The sequence below is a fragment of the Trichechus manatus genome, unplaced genomic scaffold (assembly GCF_000243295.1).
Source record: "Trichechus manatus latirostris isolate Lorelei unplaced genomic scaffold, TriManLat1.0 scaffold00050, whole genome shotgun sequence".
Taxonomy (NCBI): domain Eukaryota; kingdom Metazoa; phylum Chordata; class Mammalia; order Sirenia; family Trichechidae; genus Trichechus; species Trichechus manatus.
In genome coordinates, this window is record NW_004443986.1 from 10385093 (window position 1) to 10410098 (window position 25006).

At 35.9% G+C, this 25006-nt stretch overlaps 1 protein-coding gene across 3 annotated transcripts in view; it reads left to right on the top strand.

Moving 5' to 3' along the window:
* STK31 (serine/threonine kinase 31) overlaps nucleotides 1-25006 on the top strand; it is a 124063-nt gene that overhangs the window by 39021 nt on the left and 60036 nt on the right. For all 3 annotated transcript variants that reach the window (XM_012555859.1, XM_004377458.2, XM_004377459.2), the window contains exons 6-11: nucleotides 3709-3867; nucleotides 8795-9153; nucleotides 10091-10265; nucleotides 19327-19442; nucleotides 20757-20916; nucleotides 23984-24106. In XM_012555859.1, the coding sequence (XP_012411313.1) occupies nucleotides 3709-3867; nucleotides 8795-9153; nucleotides 10091-10265; nucleotides 19327-19442; nucleotides 20757-20916; nucleotides 23984-24106 (1092 nt within the window). The remainder of the gene's footprint in view (nucleotides 1-3708; nucleotides 3868-8794; nucleotides 9154-10090; nucleotides 10266-19326; nucleotides 19443-20756; nucleotides 20917-23983; nucleotides 24107-25006) is intronic.

Sequence of the window (25006 nt, forward strand, 5' to 3'; positions counted from 1 at the left end):
TCCTCTTTTTGTTTTTTTTACATGTTGATATCTGTTTCCCTATTTTCAATGTATCAGCTTTGATGTAATTTCGGTTTCCATATCTGAGTCAATATCTGGTTGCTCTATCCTGTGTTCTAGTCTTGCATTGTTAGCTGGTGTTATTGATTATCTAACCGTAGGACTCCCTTCAGTATTTCTTGTAATTTTGGTTTGGTTTTTGCAAATTCCCTGAACTTCTGTTTATCTGGAAATGTCCTAATTTCGCCATCATATTTGAGAGACAGTTTTGCTTGATGTATAACTCTTGGCTGACAGTTATTTTCCTTCAAGGCTTTAAATATGTCATCCCATTGCCTTCTAGCTTGCATGGTATCTGCTGAGTAGTCTGAGCTTATTCTAATTGACTCTCCTTTATAGATGCTTTTATCCGTAGCCGCTCTTAAAATTCTCTCTTTATCTTGGTTTTGGTAAGTTTGATTATAATATGTCTTGGTGACTTTCTTTCGGGATCTACCTTATGTGGGGTTCGATGAGCATCTTGGACAGATATCGTCTCATCTTTCATGATATCAGGGAAGTTTTCTATCAACAAATCTTCAACAGTTTTCTCCGTATTTTCTGTTATCCCCCCCTGTTCTGGTACTCCAATCACTCATAAGTTATTTCTCTTGATAGAGTCCCACATGACTCTTATAATTTATTTATTCTTTTTAATTCCTTTATCTGATTTTTCCTCAAATAAGTTGGTGTCAAGAGCTTTATCTTCAATGTCACTAATTCTAACTTCTACTGCCTTAATTCTGCTCCTTTGACTTTCTACTGAGTTGTCTAATTCTGAAATTTTATTGTTAATCTTCTGGATTTTTGATTGCTGTCTCTCTATGGATTCTTGAAGCCTATTAAATTTGGCATTATGTTCTTGAATAACTTTTTTAAGTTCCACTACTACTCTGTCTGTATGTTGCCTGGCTTTTTCTGCGCTCTGTTGAATTTCCTTTCTTATTTCTAGAAGAGTTCTGTATATTAATCTTTTGTATTCTGTCTCTGGTAATTCCAAGAAGTTCTCTTCCTCCAGAGAATTTATTGATTCTTTATTTTGGGAGCTTGCTGAAGCCATCATGGACTTCCTCTTTATGTGACTTGTTGACTGTTGTCTCCAAGCCATCAATAATTTATTATAATTTTATTTTGTGTTTGCTTAGTGAGACCTAGCTTCTTATTTTGTTTTGTTTTGATAGGCCCAAATAGGCTGCTCGTGTGCACTAGTTTGATTTTTGACACCTTTTGATCTCTAATGTCCTGTCACCAGGTAGTTGTTCTGTAACTAAGTACGTGCACACCGGAGTTTGTTAAAATTTCCTATATGGGTTGAGCTCGGGTGTGCAGGCAGTCGATCTCCAAGTGTGTGATGCAGGCTTTCACCCCCAGTCCTAGAGAGGCATGGGTGATTGGTGCAGGCACTGGACTCTGGCTGTGGTAGAAGATCACGTGCTGAGCCAGGCAGGGGGCCGTCCACTGCCCCTGAGAGTCTGAAAGAAAAGCATGTCCCTATTCTCTAGGGTGAATAGGTAGGTAAGTTTTGCAGCCAGGCTAAGAGTGCCCCACTGTGTTGGCTGCAAAGACTCAAGGACACCACTTTTTCTTGAACTCCTGAAGCAGGTGACTAGGCACTTTAGGAACTGTCAGCAGCCCTCAAGACCCTGCTGCAGATCAGTAAAAGTGCCTACTTGAGGGGCAGGGCTGTTTCGAGGATCACAAATCTGCCCGTTCACAGCTGAAGCAGTTGAAGTTAAACTTCAGATGTTTGCCCTGTTGTACTGTGGTAGTGAGGGCTAACGCTGTTGAGATGGGTCCCCACAAGTCTATACAGGGGTGTATGGCACTCAGAGTCTGCGGACCCCTGATTTCTATGGCCAGCAAAGGAGTTGTGCCGACCCTGTGTTCCTGGCCTAGTGGAACCAGCAGCTTATTTGTTCCCTCTCCAAGGCCAGGAGAATGGGTCAGGGCACCTTTTGGGATCTATTTCCCACCCAGTAGACTCCCGGTGCAGAGCGGGGAGGGAAGCGGTAAAAGGAAGAGAGGTTTTTCCCAAATCCAGTGGAGAGCGCGGAGATAGGTAAAAGGGAGAGAGGTTTTTCCCAAATCCAGTGCAGAGTACAGAGGTAGGAGGTAAAAAGGAGAGAGGTTTTTCCCAAATCCAGTGCAGAGTATAAAGGTAGGAGGTAAAAGGGAGAGAGGTTTCTCCTAAATGGGCTTTTTTTTTTTTTTTTAAACTCGCTGCGCAAGGGTGCCCGCATGTACTTATCCTATCCTCTTGGGAGCTGTGCTTCACTGGTTCAGAGTGTCCAAGCAGAATCTCTGCTGCCGATGTGGAAACTGCTTCTCGAGTGTGCGCACAGCACAGCTGTTTGCCTGCTTCCCTGTGGCCCGGCGTGGCTGTGTCTCTGCTGTGTCGCCGCCGCAGCTCTAGCACTCGTCACCTCTTCCAAATGGTCTTCCTCTCCAGTATGACTCAGATGGATTTCTTAACCTTGCCTTGTTCAGGGCTGCCAGATATTCACATAGAATCAAATCACTTGTTTTTCCAGGTCTTTGTTGTAAGAGGGATTTAGGAAGCATCTAACTAGTCTGCCACATTGACCACGCTTCCATCTGTGGGAGATTTTTAAGGGGACTTGGGGAGATAGGATTCTGACTACCTGCTTGGTGGCAGTTGCACATTGCAGCTGTGTAATAGCATCTCTATTACAGGCTTTCCTTTAGTGTTTTTTTCTACATCGGCTTTCCTAGACTTAAAGCATTTTATAATATTTTATAGTGCTTTATAACATATATATTTTACAGATATTTTTCTTTGTGTATTAAGGTGTTGATAGGTTGAAGCAATTTGATGCTTTGAATAACTTGGGTTCTTTTTTTTAATCTTGTGATTTATTACTGTCATAGGTAACAGTTTATCTTAGTGAAATAGACATTTCTAGTTGACATTGCCTATGGATCACAATGATCTGATCCCATTGTGCATGGGGTCTTCATGAGTCAGGGTCTGCCTGGTGGCAGCTAACAACAACAGTAACAATAGAGCTTTGCCCTGTAATATGGCAGCTGGAGATGGTAGTTTGCATTTGCTTTTGGGTTGAATTTAACTTCTTAAATTAAGGGGCAAGGTGGCTTTTGATTTTAAAATAAGTGAAAGGGCAAGATTACTTTCGACTTTGTAATAAATTCTTTTTCTTTTTTTTCGTTTTAAACAGATGCAGAGCTGGAGGTAAGGGTGAATTTGAGTTGTTTCCAAGGTCTGGTAGCTGGAGTGCGTTCAGTTTTTTCAAAGGAAGTTTGATTATTTTGTCTTTCTTTTCAGGTCTTATTGTTTCCAACTTGAACTTCAGAATGTTGATTGATTTTAACATTAGGAGAGAGAGGGAAGGACCATAAGCATCATGGGCTTATATTTACTTAAAATACCAATTGTTAAAAAAAAGCTAAAATGAGAAATGGTACTTAAGGGATGGGATTTAACTAGTACTAAATATAGATACCACTTTTTCTCATGGACTATAGGCTTTGTTTGTTTTGAGGTTATTTCTATAGCTTTATTTCTGAATACATTTTGTCAATTTTAGGTAAACTGCTATCTTGATTTACAGGTAATTAACAGAAAGCAGCAAATTCGTGGTTTCTTTAATCTAAGTTCAGTATTAGTATTTATTTCTTATCTTTTTCCAGTGTCTGGTGAGATACATTGACTATGGAAATACGGAAATTCTAAATCGATCTGATATAGTTGAGATTCCTTTGGAATTACAGTTTTCCAGTGTTGCCAAGAAGTATAGACTTTGGGGACTACAAATTCCTTCTGGCCAAGAAGTTACCCAGTTTGATCAGGCAAGTCACAGATTTTAAATATATTTATTAATGACAGTAAATAATATGTACTTGAAACAAAATATAAGTGTAGTTAAATCTCACTAATTTTGCTTGATTTAAAAGCATGTATAAATTAGTGAAAAATAATGAATTGTAGAATAATGCTGAGGTGATAATGTATTTGTGGTCATTTTTACAAGGTAGAAGTTCTTGAACAGATAAGGATGATCTATAAAGTGCATACATGTAAATAGTTTCTTCTGATGTGAAAGCTTGAAAGGGTAGTTTCTTATATGATAAAGTGATGAATACAATTATTCTGTTATCTTCTGCTTTTGAGAAAGTGTTTATTAAATAAAAGTGATCTTTAATCTAGCTGTGGCCATAAATATCACAAATTTCAAATTAAGGGAGTTGTAATTAGATTTTGTTGTTTTGGCAGAGGCTCATGCTATTCGATGTAGTAATTTAGAGTGATGGTCTGTTAATCTGGATTCTAGTTTAAAATCATTTTCATTGAATTTTGGATTAGTAACCTAATCCTAGGAGCCCTGGTGGTGCAGTGGTTAAGCGCTGGACTGCTAACTGAAAGGTCAGTGATTTGAATCCACCAGTGCTCTGTGGGAGAAAGATGTGGCAGTCCGCTTCCATAAAGATTACAGCCTTGGAAACCCTATGGGGCAGTTCTGTTCTGTCCTATAGGGTCTCTGTGAGTCGGAATCAACTCGAAGCCAACACCCTATAACCTAATCTTGGAAAAAAAATCAGATACTTTCAGGAGTAGTCTGATAGAAATCCTGCCTCCTTTTAAATCAGCTGTGCAATAATGATGTTTTGGTGCTGGTTAGGGAAAGTAATCAGCTTTGTAATTGTTTTATTTAGCAGCTCAAGTGGTTTATGTGAAAAATTATTTAATTGATATTTATAAGGAACAGTAATTAAAATTCAGAGAACTTGTATATTTGCCTGTCTTTTTTGAGAATTGTGGTTATAGTTTTGTCTGCACTATAGTTATTTATAAGAAACCTTTCTGTATATTGAATTCAGACTTTCAGAAATATAGAGTAAATATGATTGTAAAATTATATCCTAATTTTTTTATTTAACATCTAAAGTTTATTACTTTCTTCCTTCATATAAATGCTTTGACCAAGACAGCAGCTTATTTTGAATCTCCTGCATGCCTAGAATCCTAGAATCTTATTTTATAGACCTTAGAGTTCTTCTGCTCTCACCTTGTTATTTTACAAATAAGGAAACTGTGTTCTAAAACAAGTGGCTTATTTAAAGTCATAAAGCTAATTAGAGCAGAGCTAAGACTAGAACGCAAGTCCTTTGCTATTCTCATAGTATGTAAGATGACACAAATTTATGTTGATTGAGATAAACATGAATCAAAGGGGAAAAAGAGGTCTTTAAGTTAGTTTTGGAATTGGAAGAGTAAACTTCAGTTATTAAGAATATTTTCTTATGCCACATAGATTTCTAATAGGTGGTACTATATACAGATACTTGTATTTGAATGTTTAGTTCAGTAAAAAGGTTATTGATTAGAGTTGATCTAATTGGCAAACTGAATGTTTTCTCGGGGGAAAAGTTATTCTTGAATGTCTCTGCTTAGAAAGCCTATGTTTATTCATTAACTCCCAGCCCAAAGCTCATATGTAATCTGCTACATGAAATGTTTGCTAATACTAAGCATCCACTGCCCTGCAGCTGTTTTTGTTTTAGTCATTTAGTATATAAAGCCTGTAGAATTGTAATTCTTTTCCTCCCACAGATGGTAGTAAGCTTGGTAGAGACAAGAATTCTTATTTGTTTTTATATGCTTCATCTCTCTGTCCTGTTTGTTCGGTGCCAGATGAGCATCTAATTTATCTAGCATTTGAATGAATTAATGAATAGTAGAGATTCATTTTGTGTGTGTGTGTGTGTGTGTGTGTGTGTTTTAAAGATATTGGCAGAAGGTGTTCTGGGCACTAAAATACCTTCAGCATGTTTTGAAACCAACACCTGTCTTACAGCACAGTTGAAATTGTTGTTTGGAATGATGGTTACAAATTGCTGAAGAGCAAAGGAAGATTAAATTGTATCCTATATGCCTTACTTATTTTAAAAATTACATATAAAATCAGGGAATGAGAACTAGAGATTCGAATTCGGGTATGATAGTTTAATGCCCTTTAGCCTGTTTGCTAATATATCCAGACAGGATTAGGGGAAGTAAAGTAGAAAGCAAATGATGCTTTCATGTTCTGAATAAAGCTTACCAGTTTGGAAAACAGAAATATATCTTAGAAAAGTGGCATTAATCTTTTTTTAATGTTTGAAAGTGCTGTGTTTTCTAAATCAATGACAAGATTTGTTTAAAATAATTTTTATACCATCTATATACTTAAACATGCTTAAATAATACATGTGTATCTATCTCTAGCTCACAGATTAGATTGGAAATATGATGCATGTATAAGTATAAAAATTAAATATTTGACATTTCAAAAGAATATATGGCACGTATGTTTATGATAAAGTGTAATATTAAAACACGCATGTATCATCTATCCTGTCATTCTTTTTGTTAGTAAGAACTGAGGAGAACTCAGATTTTATTCCAAGTTCAGAGTTCTGTCTTTGTGGTTATATTTGGCCCAAGGAGAATCTAGCTGAACAATTTTGTATGTTGTGATTGGTGACTGTAGCCAGAAGGAGTTTGACTTCAAAGAGAAGCCTAAAAATCAGATTTCTGCATAAAAATTCTAAGCGTGGGATAGTTTACCTTCAGAACATTCAACTTTAGGTAATTGGAACTTTTGTAGAAAGTTGATTATTTCCATATAAATTCACATGTTGCTGAAAGTCAGAGTGTCTTGAAATATTAAGAAATCCATACATTTCAGTACTAATTTTCAAACACTGTCACTTTGATTAACATTGGTTGGGGTGGAAATTGTACTTCAATTTCAGGTAGACTTCCGTCAACAAGGGTTGAAACCAAGGGTTTTGTATAAAAGAGGTTAACTGGTAAACTGCATTCTGAATAATAGAAATCAATCAGATGATATGTAGAAGTATGTCAGATGTGATATATTTCAGTGAATTACGATATGAATTTGTTGGCTTTGCCTGCTTGATCTCATTTGTTTGGTGATGCCTTCCTGGACCACCTTTGCTATATTGGTATTCTTGGTGAATTCAAGCTCCTCTGTATAATATGTCTATTTAAAATTTTAGAATTAAAAATTTTATAACCCTTGGCTTTGTTAACCTAAAATACCTAATCATTTTTGGCTTGTGGATTTAAAAAAAATTTTTTTTTCTATTTTTTGATAGGGACAGTTGATGATCCTTGAGCATAGGTACTTTGATTCTCCTTGTCTGCTCCTTCAGATACTTCCTTCTAAGCCCAGGGGTTCTTAATTTGGAGTTAAATTGTATCACAGTGTAATCATTTTCTTTGAATCCTATGCATTTTATTTTATGCATTTAAAAACTATTCTGAGAAGGAGTCCAAAGGGTTTACCAGACTGATAAAGGAGTCCATGGCACAAACAAGATTAAGAATGCCTATGTAGGTCTCACTTCTACCCTCTGTACTCTTGTATGGTTGAAAAAGAGAGTGAAAATAGAGAATATCGATATTATATTGTTTCTTAGACCTTGATGTTTTCTTTTTTTCTTTCTTCCCCTTCCCTTTCCTTTCCTCTTCCCTCTCCTCCCTTTCTTCCCAGCTTGCATTTTCTAGTTTTTGGTTTGGTCTTTACATTCTTGTTTCCTTGATTATTATTTATATGATTTCCTAGCGGATTTACTTTATTTGCATAAACTATATTGTTATTCACATATATCTAGTAGAAATCTAGCTAAAAATAAAGCTCCTTCCTCTGAGGTATGGTCCATCAGGTTAATTACATCACTATTCCAAGGAGGATATGAACCAATGAATTTGAGCAGTATCATTTTTTCTTATAAATTTGGTCTTTATATATTCTGATAAATGATTTGTTCCCTTTTTAGTCCAGAATGCAGTCATGAAAGGAACTTAGAGAAATTTGGGAAGAAAGAATTATTGTCAAACTAGACCATATCAGAGTAATTTTAGGGATTACAGTTTTCTGGAGGAGTAGACAAGTTCTTATTAAAAGTTTCAAAATATTTTCCAAACCCAAATATGTTTTCAGTATATCTGTGCTCAGGGCTGTGGATGGATGATCAATAATTAAAAGCTAAATTTAATTTTAAGCTAATTTTGAGTTTAATTATAAGTTAACAAACCTGATTTCTAATATGGCTGCTTATATATGCCAGTTGTATAGGAATGTCCATTTAAACAAAGTTTTATGTAAGATAATTTTGAGTTTAGGATTTTCTAAGATCTCACATTCCATAATTTCAGTTTGTTGACATTTTGTGCTTTGAGTTATTTTGCTCTCTTGCTCTTGTCTTACTTAAAACCAGAGTACCTAATTTTTTTAAAACTATTGTTAAAGTTTTTTTTTTTTTAATTGAGCACCTTTTCTGCATACCAGTTAATTTATTATGTAGCTCCTCAGGACCCCATTATATTTAGTTGGGGCCAAAATAGTTAACACAAGCACAATCTGCTGGATTTTAAAAGATTATTCAAGAATATTTGATTAGTACACATTTTAAAATTTATTGAAATGGTTGCCTTAGTTACTGGTATTAGTCTACTAACTCTACTAGCTTTATTAGGTAGGTATTAGCTCTACTTGTAGAAAGGAAGATTTTAGCAAGTGTGTAACTGGAATACATTCATACACATGCAGAAGTATATTTCCATATAGTCAACAACAAGGTAAGGCTGCTTTTATGGAGATTTCAGAATGAAGAAATATGTTTCTTGGGAAAACTGGGTAGAAGCAAAATATGTGAAGGAAAACATGTTGGTGTAGCTTGTTTATGTTTTATTTCCTATCTTTCTTAGGGCAGAACCTTTTTGGGAAGCTTGATTTTTGAAAAAGAAATAAAAATGAGAATTAAAGCAACCTATCAAGATGGAACAACTATGGCTCAGGCTGAGTATGGCAATGTGGATATAGGGGAAGAGGTAGCTAAGAAAGGATTTGCAGAAAAATGCAAACAAGCTTCCAGCACTAACATCTGTGAGGAAAAAAAATCAGATCCTGGCCAGCTTGCTCTCAGGAACCTCAAAAGTCCCATTCCCTTGTGGGGGCATAGATCAAACCAGTCAACCTTCAGCAGGCCAAAGGGGCGCTTAAGTGGGAGGCTGACTCTGGACTTGAAGAATGAAAATAATGCAGGAAATCATGTGACATTTCCAAAGTAAGACTGTGGTGGCTTTTAAGTCTTAACTAATTTCTAATTTATATTAATATTAGACCCTCTTGTCATAGTAGAATAGAAGTTAAAGCTTATGTTTTTTAGTCCTTAACTACGTCAGTGATTTGGGATGATAGTGATTTATTATTTCTATTTTTCTCAAACATGTATTCCTTTAGCAGAAATATTTTTAGTAAAAGCCATTTAGAAAGAAAAATCATTCCTGAATTCTTTCAAATTCACATGGCAACTCTCTTGAATGCATTTATCAGAAATAAAAATCTACCCCTAAATTTAAATTATTCAGGCAGAACCAGAATTTTAAACATGTTTGAAATTTTCCTGTGACTATAAGAATATCTTAGTGAGAGTTTCAATGAATTGCGTTTTCTTTTTTAACAAAGAGAGCCCCTGTAAAAATTTATTGTGATAGAATTTAATTATTCCAAAAGGAGTTCAGTTTTAGATAATTTGGAATTATAAACTTGAAGCAGAAAGCCAGATTTGATGTTTATATGTACTAAAACATTCACATACGCATGTATCATGATCCGTGCCATGATGCCAAGTCTTCAGTGATAGAGCTGGTTTTGTTGGGATCTTACCAGTGCTTTAGGAACTAAACTGTCAAATGGGTGGGGGAACGGGGAGGAGGGAAATGTAAGAAACTGATACACAGATGCTTTTTACTGTATTCGCTGGAGTTGATAGTGCTGTGAGGTAGTGGAATTAGAGGCATTATTTTTGAAATACGACTTCAATTATAAAATCTAGTTTGCATTAAATATTTTTAACGTTGAACTTGGTCAAGGTTTTAGGTTAGTTTATAAATTTAACTTTAAAATATATTGTGCGTAAAAAGCCTAATTTAGTTTAGATTTCTGATCTCTGACAGCTTATATAGTTTGGTTTTTAAAATGGGTGAATTTGTTTTTAGCAGAGAAAGTTTGGCTGTTGGTGACTTTAATTTAGGGTCTAATGTCAGCCTGGCAAAAATTAAGCAGGACCAGAAACTGATTGAAGAAAATGAAAAGCTTAAAACAGAGAAGGAGGTTCTTCTTGAAAGTTACAAGGCATTAGAATTGAAAGTAGAACAGACTGCCCAGGAGCTAAAGGTATGTTCAGTGTCTTAAGGTAAAGAATGTCCAACTGGGAAATCTGCTTCGTCACCTGCTCTTATTGTTTATTTAACTTCTGTTACTTTCCCATTCCTTTCCTTCTCCTCTCCCTTCTCTTATGTTTGTTATAAGATGAATTTTTTTCTTATATTCCAAAATAATCGTTTTTGGATTTCACTGACTGTTTCATTTACATTTTCTTTTCTGTTCTTTTAAAAACTCAACTATGGAAATTTTCAAAAGTTTACAAAAAAGAGAATTGAATAATTAACCGTCATATACCCATCACCCAGTTTTTACAATTATCAAACATGTGGCCAGTCTTTTTTTTAATCTGTACCTCCTGAGCTATTTTTTTTTTTTAATTGTACTTTAGGTGAATGCCTACAGAACAAATAGTTTCCCATGAAACAGTAGTACACACGCTGTTCTATGACATTGGTTAACAACCCCACAACATATCAACCCTCTTAACTTCTCAACCTCTTTTTTTTTTTGGTGAAAATACACATAGCCAAAGATACACCTTCAAAAATTTCTACATGCACAGTTCAGTGACATTGACTATGCTCTTCCAATTGTGCTGTTACGTTCTTCCAGTTGTGCTGTTATTCTCACTTACAATGAAGGCTTACAGAACAAAATAGTTTCTCATTTAACAGTTACTACAAATGTTGCCCTATGACAATGGTTAACAATCTCACAACACATCAACAATATCCTTATTCAACCTTGGGTTCCCTATCACCAGCTTCCTTGTCCCCTTCTGCCTTCTGGCCCCTGTCACTGGACTCCTGTACCTCGTTAGTCTCACTTGATTTTACGGGGCTGTCCACTCCCAGGCTGAACAGTGAACCTCGGAGGTAACTTCACCACTGAGCTAATAGGGTGCCTGGGGGCCACACTCCCGAGGTTCTCTCCAGTCTCCCTTAGGCCAGCAAATCTGGTCTTCCTTTTGTGAGCTAGAATTATGCTCTACATTCCCCCTCCAGCTCCATCCAGAACCCTCTGCCGTGATCTTGGCCAGAGCAGTCAGCGGTGGCAGCCGGGCACCATCCAGCTGCACCGGACTCAGTCCGGTGGAGGCCCTGGCAGCTGCGGACAATTAGTCCCTCGGACCAGTCCTCTCCCTGTGTCCTGCTCTCTCCATTCTCCCCCACTCCCAAAGGGATCAGACCAGTGGAGCATCCTAGATGGCCGCCCACAGACCTCTAAGGCCCCAGATGCCACTCACCAAGGTAGAATGTAGAACATTGTCTTTATAAGCTGTGTCATGCCAATTGAGCTAGATGTTCCCCGAGACCATGGTCCCCACAGCCCTCCGCCCAGCAGTTCAGTCCCCCAGGGAGTTTGGATGTGTCCACGGGGCTTCCATGACCTTTCCTAGTACAAGTTGTACTACTTTTCCCTGTATTGTGTACTGTCTCACCCTTCACCCAAGATACCACTTATCTATTGCCTATTTAGTACTTCCCCCTCACCCCTCCCATCCCTGGTAACCAACAAAGATTGTTACATTTTGTGTGTGAACTTTTGCATGGGTTTCTACTATAGAGGTCTCATACAATGTTTGTTCTTTTGTGATTGACTTATTTCACTCAGCATAGTGTCCTCCAGTTTCATCCTTGTCCTCCTGAGCTATTTCATAACAACAAATTCCGTTCGTAATATTTCACTATAAATGCTTCAGTATGTATCTCTAATAGATTCTTTTTTTAACATAACCACAGTACTATTCATACTTAAAAATTAATAATAATTCCTTAATGTCATTTAATATCAAGTGTTCATATTTCCTGTATTATCCCATGACTGTCCTTTTCCAGCTGGTTTCTTTGAATCGGGATCCCCATGAGGTCCATGCATTGCATTTTGGTTGATGTATCTCTTACAACACTTAATCTGCATCCTTGTGTTACTAACAGGCTTCTTTTATCCCTACATATTTGTGTATTTCTTTTTTTGGTCGTTAGATTTCAAGGTTTGCTCAAGTTCAGCTTCAATTTTTTTTTTTTGTTCAAGAATATAGATGGTTCTGTGTCTTTTCCACTTTAGTTTGTCAGAAGACTTGACAGTGAGTTCAGGTGTTATTAGTCTGATTCATTACAGTTTTTCATCAACCTTTCACCTGACGATTTTGGCAATCATTGATGATTGTTATCTATAACCATTTTTTTTTTTCCCCATCAAGGGCTGTATTTATTAGCTGGAAATTTTCAACTGTTTTGTCATGCTGAAACATAATTTGTTCAAGAAAGGCAGGATAAATGTTTGATTCTTTCCTTTTATATATCAGTTTTCAGAACAGTAAGTTTATTCCCTAGCATTATCCAACATTGATCAGAGAGGGTAATTTTTTTTCTCTTTAACTATCACTGTGATTAATGAATTTTAAACATATTTAAAGTATTTTAATCTTCTGTAGCCATTATTCTTTCTGATGCTCAGATTATACCATCTTTGACCTTTGGATGCCCTTTAAGTTGGCTGCTGTGTGTTTTTGGCATGATTTAGTAGTCTGAAAGCTTCCTTGCTTTCTGGTATAACAAGATGTTATATGTTTATATTGTACATTTTTCTGACCTAGTCCTGGAAAGCAGTCATTTCTCAGAGGATGTGGTTCCTTTTAGTGGGAAGAGGTATTTAGAGACTGGAATCTGGGTGTTAGTACTGTACATAGTTACTAATTTTGTTATTGCTTTTAGGCTTAATAGAATTTCTAGTAGATAGGAAATACAGTTTTATTTTTCTAATAGTACTTTATTGAGGTATAATTTCATACAGTAAAAATGCACAAATCTTTTGTGAGGTTGATCAATTTTGACAGATTATACACTCATGTAACCATCACCCTTATCAAGACTGAGGTAACATATAGGATCGAATTTTCAAATCAGACACAAAGATCTTACCCAGTGTCAAACTTGACTAGTAATTTCAAGGAGACTCAGATGAAACAGAGTTCTGAACATCAAGGGTAGACCCTAGATCCTGTCTTCCCGTATCAGACGTGACCTCTGGTAACTTTCATAGACCAATTATGAAACATCTCATCTCCATTTTATACCCCAGAGAGTTGTGTGTGTGACATAAATACATAAATCATGGGTTTTGTTCACTATAACAAAGATTTTTACTTATGTTTTATTGACGTGCAAAGGCATTCGACTATGTGGATGGATCCTAACAAATTATGGATAACATTGCAAAGAATGGGAGTTCCAGAACACTTAATTGTGCTCATGTGGAACCTCTACATAGACCAATAAACAATTGTTTGAACAGAACAGGTGGATACTGCATGGTTTAAAATCAGGGAAGGTACGTGTCAGGGTTGTATCCTTTCACCATACTTATTCAGTTTCTATGCTGAGCAGATAATGCGAGAAGTTGGACTATATGAAGAAGAACATGGCATCAGGATTGGTGGAAGACTCATGAACAACCTTTGATACGCAGATAACATAACCTTGCTTGTTGAAAGTGAAGAGGACTTGAAGCACTTCAGTATTAAAGACTGCAGCCTTCAGAATGGGTTATATATCTCAACATAAAGACAACAAAAATCCTCACAACTGGACCAATAAGAAACATCATGATAAATGAAGAAAATATTGAAGTTGTCAAGGATTTCATTTTACTTGGGTCCACTGTCAATGCCCCTGGAAGCAGCAGTCAAGAAATCAAAGGACAGATGTGCTGCAAAAGACCTCTTTAAAGTGTTGAAAAGCAGAGATGTTACTTTGAGGACTAAGGTGTGCCTGACCCAAGCCATGATATTTTCGGTCACTTCATATGCCTGTGAAAGCTGGACAGTGAATAAGGAAGACTGAAAAAGAATTGATGCCTTTGAATTATGGTGTTGGCGAAGATTATTGAATATACCATGGACTGCCAGAAGAATGAACAAGTCTGTCTTGGAAGAAGTACAGCCAGAGTGCTCCTTGGAAGCGAGGATGAGAAGACTTCGTTCATCTCATGTACTTTGGACATGTTATCAGGAGGGGCCAGTCCCTGGAGAAGGACATCATGCTTGGTAAAGTAGAGGATCAGTTAAGAAGAGGAAGACCCTCAATGAGATAAATTGACACAGTGGCTGCAACAATAGGATCTAACATAGCAACGATCTTGAAGATGATGTAGGACCCAGCAGTGTTTCATTCTGTTGTACGTGGGGCCACTATGAGTCAGAACCAACTCAGCTAATCCTTTAGACAGAAGCATCCTGCTAAGGGCATTTCAGAGATAAGGTCTTTTCTTCTTAGCAGATAATCTAAGCGCATTACCTAGAGATACAGTTGACGAGATTAGAGTGGTTACTTGCCTTTTAATGTTTTCTCTGGAGGCATTCCTTTCCCCGCTTCTGTAAAGAGAGTAAGTGGATTACTGGCCGTCTGCTTTGCTGTCCAAAGATATAGACCATTTCCTTCAGCCCTAGAAAGTTCCTTTCCTGCTAGCTAATTCTCCCCTCTTCCCATCCAGGGCAACCAACATTCTATTTTATATCACCGTAGTTTAGTTTTCCTGGTCTTGTATTTTACATAAATGTCATCATATGTACCCTTCTGTGTTTGGCTTCATTTGCTTAATGTCTCTGAGATTTATCTATCTTGTGTACATCAGATATTTCTCACTGCTGAGTAGTATTCCATTATATCAGAATACCACTGTTTGTGTCTTTTTTCTTTTGCTGATGGGCATTTAGGTGGTTTCCAGTTTTAAGCAAAATGAATAAAGCCACTGTGAGTATTCTTGTACGAGTCTTTTTGTGGAAATATGGATTCACGTATCTTGGCGTATAGGAGTGGAATTTCTGGGTCAAAGAGGAGGCGTGTATGCTTAACCATTAGAAACTTCCAAATAACGTTTCAAAGTGGTTGTACCATTTACATTCCCACCAGCAACGTATGGGAGTTTTTGCCCATATCTTTTCCAGCTCTTAATATTATCATTCTTTTTAGTTTTAGCCAGTGTGCTGAGTGTATAGTGATATCTTAGTGTGTTTTTAAATTGTCTTTCCCTGCTGACTCCTGATGTTGAGAATTTTTTCACATGTTAATTGGCTATTCAGGTATTTTCTTTAAATAAGTACCTGTTCAAGTATTTCCTCATCTGTTAAAGTTGGGTTCTTGGATTTTTTCTTACAGATTTGTAGTTGTTTGTCAGATATATGTACTATGAGTATTTTCTCCCAGTCTGTAGCAAGCCTTTTCACTTTCTTAATGATTTCTTTTGGTCAATAGAAGTTTTTTATTTTGATAAAATCCAATTTATCAGTATTTTTTTAATTTAAAAAAATATAAAAAACATTTTTATGTCTATTGCCTTTTGTATACTGTCTGAGAAGTCTTTATTTACTCCACGGTAATGAAGATATCCTGTGTTTTTACCTAGAATCTATAATTTTTAGATATATGATCTATCTCAAATTAGTTTTTGTATATAGTATTAAGTGGGGAGTTGAGGTTTTTTTCCCCCATATAGATGTACTTCTCTTTTTCCTATTGCATTGTTTTGGCATCTTTGTTGAAAAATCAATTGACTATATAAGTGTGAGTGTACCCTGGACCTCTATTTTTTCCATCAATTTGTATATTCTTATGCCAGGGCAACACTCTCTTAATTACTGTAGCCCTATAGTAAGTCTTAAAATCAAGTAGTCTAATTACTTCAACTTTGTTCTTCTATTTCAAAATTATTTTGGCTATTTTAGTTCCTTTGCTTTTCCATATAAATTTTAGAGTAAAATTGTCTGGATTTACAAAATATCCTTCTGAGATTTTGATTCAAATTGTGTTAAATTTGTAGATCAATTTGGGGAGTATTGATATCTTTACTGTGTTGTCTTCCAGTCTGTAAACGTCATACGTCTCCATTTATTTAGGTCTTCTTGGATCTCTTTCATCAGCATTTTATAGTTTTTAACATACAGCGAGTGTACACATTTTGTTAGTTTTTACCTAAATATTCTGTTTTTTGAGCTATTGTAATTGTTTTTTTTTCCCAATTTTCATTTCCAACAGGTCATTACTAGTATATAGGAATATAATTGAATTCTGTGTGTAGATCTTGCATTTCATGATCTTGCTAAACTCACTTATTAGTTATTAGTTATATACACATTTAGAATTGTTGTGTTTTCTTGGTGAATTGACCCATTTATCTTCATTAAATGTCCCTCTTTATCACTGGAAATACTCCCTGTCCTGAAGTCCTCATTGCCTGATTTTAATATAGCCATTTTTACATAAAGTGTCTTTTCTATCCTTTTACTTTTATGTGTCTTTTATATCTGATATGTGTTTCTTATAGGCAACATGTAGTTGAGTCCAGGCTTTTTTCATCCATTTTGATAATGCCTTGCCTTTTGATTGGAGTGTGTAGTTCATTTTCATTTTATGTAATTACTGACACAGTTGGGTTTAAGTCTGTTATCTTTTCCATTTGCCCCATTTTTTTCTTTCAAAAACCATACTCATTCATCATCTGATTTCCAGTTTTGTCTTTTTTCTTTTTAACAAGTGGATGAATAATCAGCTTAAGACATGTAAAAAACAATCTGAGCTCACAATTCTTTTAGACTTGCATGACTCTTTTCCTCAACATTTTATAGTTCTCATCCAAATGCATTAATTAGCACTTTGTATTAATAACTTGCTTTAATGGAGTCTTTTCAGAACATTACATGCAGTTTTCAAAGATACTATAACTTTTTATTTTCCCTATCCTATCTTTTAGATTTGTGTACTATTTTTGAGTAATTGTCATAACAAGGACAGCCAATATAAACGCGTTTAGGAACAAATATAACTGACTTTTTATGATCATGCCACTCAGTGAGAGCAGAAGGTTATGAGTATAATTGGGCACTGTCTACTATTAATAAGCATTCAGTGTGCTCTGGTCCTCTCTGTTTATTTTACTGAATGATTGGAGAGTGTGAGGACAGGAGAGCATGTTGCTTAAATATTGAGTAAAAGTTCAACATTTCTCTATGAAATAGCTGGTTTGTAGTATAATTGGAATAAAATTGCCAAGTCTTTATTTATATTACTGCTGTATACATTATTTCAGTGTATTTAAATTTAAATGGAAGGTGATCCAACAGAATGCCGGAGTTATCGAACAGTATCATTACTATCACACACAAGTCAAATTTCGCTGAAGATCATTCAAAAGTGGTTGCAGCAGTACATCAACAGGGAACTGCCAGAAATTCAAGCCAGATTCAGAAGAGGATGTGGAACAAGGGATACCATTGCTGATGTCAAATGGATCATGGCTGAAAGCAGAGAATACCAGAAGGATGTTTACGTGTGTTTTATTGACAATGCAAAGGCATTAGACTGTGGATCATAACAAATTATGGATAACATTGCAAAGAATGAGAATTCCAGAACACTTATTTGTGCTCATGAGGAACCTGTACATAGGCCAAGAGGCAGTTGTTCGAACAGAACAAGAGGATACTGTGTGGTTTAAAGTCAAGAAAGGTGTGCGTTAGGGTTGTATCCATTTACCGTACTTATTCAGTCTACATGCTGAGCAAATAATATGAGAAGCTGGACTATATGAAGAAGAACACGGCATCAGGATTGGAGGAAGACTCATTAATATCCTGCCATATGCAAATGATACAATTTTGCTTGCTGAAAGTAAAGAGGACTTGAAGCACTTACTGATGATGAGCAAAGACCACAACCTTCAGTTTGGATTATACCTCAACATAAAACAAAAATCCTCACAACTGGACCAATAAGCAACATCATGATAAACAGAAGAAATTGAAATTGTCAAGGATTTCATTTTACTTGGATCCACAGTCAATGCCCATGGAAGCAGCAGTCAAGAAGTAAAATGATGCATTACATTGGACAAATGTGCTGCAAAAGACCTCTTTAAAGTGTTAAAAAGCAAAGATGTCTCTTTAAGGTCTAAGATGCACCTGAACCAAGCCATGGTGTTTTCAGTCATCTTGTGTGCATGCCAAAGCCAGACAATGAATAAGAAGACCAAAGAAAAATTCACGTCTTTGAATTATGGTGTTGGTGAAAAATATTGACTATACCATGGACTGCCAGAAGAACGAACAAATAATTCTTGGAAGAAGTACAGCCAGAATGCTCCTTAGAAGCAAGGATGGCGAGACTTTGTCTCACATACTTTGGACATGTTATCAGGAGGGACCAGTCCTCGGATAAGGACATCATGCTTGGTAAAGTAGAAGGTCAGTGAAAAAGAGGAAGACCCTCAAGAGATGAATTGACACAGTGGCTGCAACGGTGGGCTCAAGCATAACAAGGATTGTGAGGATGGTGCAGGACCGGGCAGTGTTTTGTTCTGTTCTGCATAGCGTCACTATGAATCAGAGCCGACTCAATGGCATGTAACAACAGCAACAATATACATTATTTAAGCAGCCCTGGTGGTACAGTGGTTAAGCGCTTGGCTGCTAGAAAGGTCAGTGGTTCGAACCCACCAGCTGCTCTATGGGAGAAAAGACCTGACGTTCTGCTCACGTAAAGATTCTGGGGCATTTCTACTCTGTCATACAAGGTCACTGTGAGTTGGGATTGACTTGACGGCACACAACAACATATATTATTTTGGATAATCATGATAGATGTGTATTTGGAAATCACTCAGAAGCAGGGAGTTTAATCTACTCTGCGTCAAAGAGGTGATATTTTTGGTTCTTTTGTAATGCAGAGTGACATAAGACTTCATCAGAAAACAAATTGTCATTGATAATCATTTGGGATGTTTGTTTTCTACAGGGACCTTTTATTTATCTTTTAAAAAAATCTAAGTATTAAAGGTACAATATGTGAAATTTTGTTTCTGTTTAACTTCTTATTAGGATGAAATAAAAGAGTCTGTCTGAAATAGATTATGTTTTTTTCAGATCCCAACTCATCGGGAAATCAGTATTTGTTATTCTGTGGCCTAATACATACATATTTTAATTTTGTTTAATTATGTCCAAAAAAATTTAAAAAATAGCAGAAATACAGTTTCTTACCTTGTCTCACTAGCATGTGCCTGTTCTTTGTTTCAGCAAGAGAAAGCAACTACTATGGATTTGACTAAAAATTTAGAAAGCACTCTGAAGACTCGTGTGGGTACCAGAATGAAAGCTCTAGCAGCTAAGGTTGAAATGCTGAAAGAAGTTAGGTAGGTAAAAGTATATTTTTCGAAGGATAGTTTATAATAATTGCTTATAATTGATGCTTTGTTTAAATTATATGCCCATCATTTTTTGTTTTGAAATTTAATCTTTGTGTTTTTATGACTTTGAAGGGAGAAACTAAAAATAGTTATTCTTGAGATGAATTCGTAGTGTTCTTCTTAGTGTTCTGTTACTATCTGGAAGCTATAGTGTCCTAAGTTCATCTGTGAGAGTGAAATTAAAAAAAAACAAAAACTCACAACTTGTAAGTGGTGATTTGATGGAAAACTACCATGTCCAGTTGTTTTGCTTGGGGTTGTTTTCAGGACTAATCTGAAACAGTATCTAAATTGCTATACTCCATCTAAAGAAAGAATTTATTATTTGTAAAGTGATCTCCATAGAGTCAGAAGAAAAAAGAAATTGTTTAGCAAGTCATGTGGTGCAGAATGTATTCAGCGTTTCTTGAAGTTTTTATTTGAATTATTCTTACCCTAGTAGAGGGTTGCTTTATTGTTGCTTAGGGGATAATGTGTCACTTTTTTCTGGAGTGTGGATAAAATAGTTCTCAAAGCAGTCTAGTTCCTTTCTTGGGCTGTGTGCAAAACTCAACTAGTTGTCCATTTTCCCATGTACTTTGAACACTAATAAGGTGTTGCCTTGAATGAATACTACATGTTGGTGTTTTCAATGGAAGGTTGTATTTTTCAGTATAAATCCATCAGTTGGCATCTGGTTTATCAGTCTCTTAAGAGTTTTGAATAATTTGGTCCCTCCAGAATCTAATCAATTTTGAAGCACAACCAAAAATCAAGTGGCTACACTTGCAAAGTTGTGAGTCAGACTTTGACCAAAATGACCCAGTGTATTTTAATTCATATTTGAGGGAAGAATGTGCTATTAGTAATCTACTTGGAATATGGTAATCTACTTGGAAGTTAGAAAAAGGAATACCTTTGAGCCTTGTTGGTTTTGCTGGTTGGCCTGCTCTTTGATTGCATTTTTAAATTTAGCAAATATTAGTCTGTTTATTAGAGTACAAGGACTATGTGCTTAATAGTCTTGGCAGGCAAGATTGGTGAAATATAATTTTTTAAAAAAGCATTTGCAAATCGAATTGTAGATCAGAAATTGAAGGTCCATTTGATAGCCATATAATACAATTTTATATAAAAGTTCAAAAACATACCTCTTTATAGCCAGTGCTGTAAATAGTAACTTTAGACAATTACTATTTAAGTGTAACTTTTTCTCACATAAATTTTCAAATTTCTTGTATGTTGGTCTTTTTCTTTTTGCTATTTTTTTTTTTTAAACAGGGGTGTGAACATCAGTGTTCGTTTTGGAGATGACCTTTCAGATGCTATACAAGTGTTGGATGAAGGGTGGTTTACTACCCCAGCTTCTTTGAATGAATTAGAAATAATTTGGGAAGAATACAATCTGGCTCAGGAGAAGATTGAAACTTGTCAAAATGTGGTGGGTTGAGAATTAAGAAAAAAATTAAGATTTTAATCTGCTGAACATAAGGAGATATTGATTCTCTTTTGAGAAAGCAGGGGAAGGGTGTGATATTGTAATGGCATTTTGTTTGCTTGAAATCTTTTTTTTTTTTAAATAGTATTTTCATAGTATATCATTTAATTCTTTTACTGGCCTTATAAGAAAGGACCAGTAGATAAATGATGATTGTGGTCAAAGAGGTAACAAAATCTTTTTTCCTTTTTGCATAAGAATTTGACCTTTAGTTAACTCCCTAGCTTTGTTTCCTTGGTAATCTGATAAAATGATATTTCAACCATGTTACTAGGCAACATTGTTTATGGTAAGTATAATACCTGATTGGTAAATTACATCTGGACTGGGAGGAACAATAAATAAACTACAAATACTTAATGTGGACTCTTGCAACTGGGCATGCCCCTTGAAGGACCCAGGAAGCTATGCCTATGGAACTGTTATAAGAGATACAGTGGCTTTTGAGGGGCATGAGATTTCTAAGCCAAGGTGGCTGCCGCATCCACTAATGTGGATCTCGTCTTCTGGTCCAAGTGGCCTGTTTTATGCTGCAATATTGGACTATTAAATATTGTCTAAGTGGCCTATTGAGAGGTGGTTTTGTGGGTGGGGAAGGGGCATGAAGAATAAACTATTTCAGATGAATTCTTTATTAGCTTAGATCTTTATTTCCTCTTGCAGTTCTCTTTAGTTTGTTATATCAAGCTGAACAAAAATCTTTGTTTTCTCTTTAAAAATATTCCCTGCAACAATTGTATGTAGCACCTATGATGAGCTCTGTAATTACTGTGTTTTGAGTTGTTCCTTCTTAAGTATTGGTGGTTTCTGCCTCTGTGAATTGTACCATGAAAGTCTATTCCCTATTCATACCTAGGTTGGCCAATTGGCAACCTAACTGGCTCTGAATGAGAAACGTGAACAGGATAACTAGGCCTTTGGGAAATACCAGGAATGTTTAGTTTGGAGAAGGGATTAGATTTGGGTTATTTTTTATATTAGAGCCTAACTTCTGATTATGAAAGAAAAAACTGAGATCAGAATTCATAATTTTTGACTCCATAAAATACAGATGTTATAAGCACTTTATAAACCTTTTTCTTGCATTATTTTTTAAGATGGACACTTTTGTCCCCATTTTATTAATGAGGAAACTGAGGTTCAAAGGAGTTAATTAACTTGCTCAACATTCCATAGTTCTAAATGGTAATATGGAATTTGAACCCAGATCTGTCTGACTACAGAGTATCTTCTCTTTCCATTTAAACTGCACTGCCAAGTATATTAAAATATAATGTATTTTCATGTGATCGAGATGGAAAAGAACTGCTTCTTTTGCTTTGTTTTGTTTTGGTAACTTGAGCCAAAAAAAAAACAAAAAACAAAAAACAAAAACCAAACCCGTTGCCGTCAAGTTGATTCCAATTCCTAGCGACCCTATAGGACAGACTAGAACTGCCCCATATGGTTTCCAAGGAGCACCTGGTGGATTTGAACTGCTGACCTTATGGTAGCTCTTATCCACTACACCAACAGGGTTTCCATGGCTTGAGCATAGGAAAGTAATTCCAGGTAGAGAGGGAGAGGGCTTAATGTATTCAAGTAGTACAAATGTGATTTTTTTAAAGCAAATATTTGTTTCTACCACTGCTGATATTTCAGGACTGACTTTTAGCCTTCATTGCCTTAAAGGTCATTTGATATACTGGAGAATATATTATTGAATAATACAGACTCATAATTGCCACTCAAATGAAGTTGCTATTTTGTTTCCTTATTATACATAGTTTAGACCTTAGACTTATTATTTTCATTTATGTATTTTTCACAGTTTCTTGACATAGTTGCCACATTTTTTTTTTAAATGAAAGAAGTAGGTTTTGTCTTTATAGTTATAAAGTGATCTGGTTCAGCTTAAGCAAAAAAAAAAAAAATATCCCCAAATCCTCACTTATAAGTGTATGTGCCAGACACTGTCATAGGTGGTGGAAACACAAATTGTCTAAGACACAATCCTGTCTTTATCTTTCTTGGGTGCAGGATGGATATATAAATAGATAATTTCAATATAGTGTTAGGTACTATAACAGAGATAATGCATAAGGTTCTTGGATCTCTCTCACGTATTTCGAATATAGCCTCTTGGGAGATTTGGAGATTTTATCCTTATGGAGTTTAACTGAATCTTGAAGGATGAGTAGATGAAGTTGAGGGTGGGAAGAGAGTAGGAGGGAGGCAACGTGTAATTAGTAATGTTGTCGTTGTTAGGTGCCATTGAGTCAATTCCGACTGATAGTGAATCTATAGCACAGAGTAGAACTGCCCCATAGGGTTTCCTAGGCTGTAATCTTTATGGAAGAAGATTGTCAGGTCTTTTCTTCCATGGAGCTGCTGGATGGGTTTGAACCGCTGACCTTTTGGTTAGCAGCCAAGTTCTTAACCATTGTGCCACCAGGGATCCTTAATTAATAATAGGAACTTATATAATTTTCTCAAGAAAACCCAAAATTTCACTGTTACAGAAATAATGGGGAAAAATAAAGTAGAACAGGATTATTGAACTTAAATGTCCTTATTTTTAATTAAGGGAAAGAAAGCTCTGTCAGTTTGGTGGTCTAAATCCTATGTTTGGAGAATGTCACACTGAATGCTCCTTAGAAGCGAGCATGGCAAGACTTCCTCTCACGTACTTTGGACATGTTATCAGGAGGGAGAAGGACATCACGCTTGGTAAAGTAGTGGGTCAGCGAAAAAGAGGAGGACACCCAATGAGATGGATTGTCACAGTGGCTGCAACAGTGGGCTCAAACATAGCAAGAATTGTGAAGATGGCATAGGACTGGACAGTATTTTGTTCTGTTGTACATAGGGTTGCTATGAGTCGGAAGCAACTTGACGGCACCTAACAACAACAGCAATGTTGAATTTTACTTATTTTAAGAGATACTTTTTTTTTTTTTTTTAAATATAGGTCAGTGTATAAAAAACATCCTATGTATCAGTGATGGTTATTTTTTTTTCCTTCCTCCAGAATGAAGTGAATATTTTGATTGCTAAAAGAAATGAAGTGCAACAGAAGCTGTACACGGCAGTAGAAGTTTTTATTCTGGAAGTAGATGAGTTACCTCTTAGTAAACGCTTAAAGACATTGCAGGTTGGAATTAAGAAATGAATTAAATATAAGCTAACATAAGGTTAACATTTGAGAGGTAAAATTAGCATTTTTCTTGAGACTTCAGATAGCACTGATGCGTTGAGAAGTTTTCTTTACTGAATTCTGATTTCTTTTTAATTCTGATTTCTTTTTTTTAATCTGAGTGATGTCTGTTCACAATTTTGAATGCAATTGAAAGCTGATTAGGAACTCTTTACCTTGAAGCTAATTGCTTAAAATTTATATTAATATGTTTATTTGTATATATGTATCCTGATAATAAGATAAAATGTCCAGACACTTTAGCCTTGCTAGAGCAACATTCATTGGGGAAACTCATGGAGACGGGCAGGAGCAGTAGCAGGCATGTGGGCCCCTGTTGCCCATTGCATTCTAGCAGAAAATCTAGTAGGACCTTCTGTCTGAGTTAGGGAGGGGGTCCCTGACCCTTGAAATATGTGGCTTTTAAGCTCCATGATTGTGTATGTGCCTCCTCTGGTATGATCAGGGGTTAGAGCACAATAGCTGTATGATATGGTATGATATGGTGGAACCTTGTCTTCAGCCCTATTCTACCAGTACAGCAATGCCTTTAATTTGGGGTGAATGAGTATGACAGTGTTAAGTCATTCCATCTGTTAATGTAATATTTCTTTGTATTTATTCAGATCTTTTATCCCCTTTAACAGTATTAAAATTGTCTTCTAAAAGGTCCTGTGCATTTTTTTTGTTCATTTAACTCCTAAATATTTATAATTTTGATTGCTTTTATATTATCTTTCCATTTTCTAGTTATTTTTAATGGCACAGAAGAATATTGATTTTTATTTTTAATATTTTATTGTACTTCAGGTGAAGGCTTACAGAACAAATAGTTTCTCATGAAACAGTAGTACATAT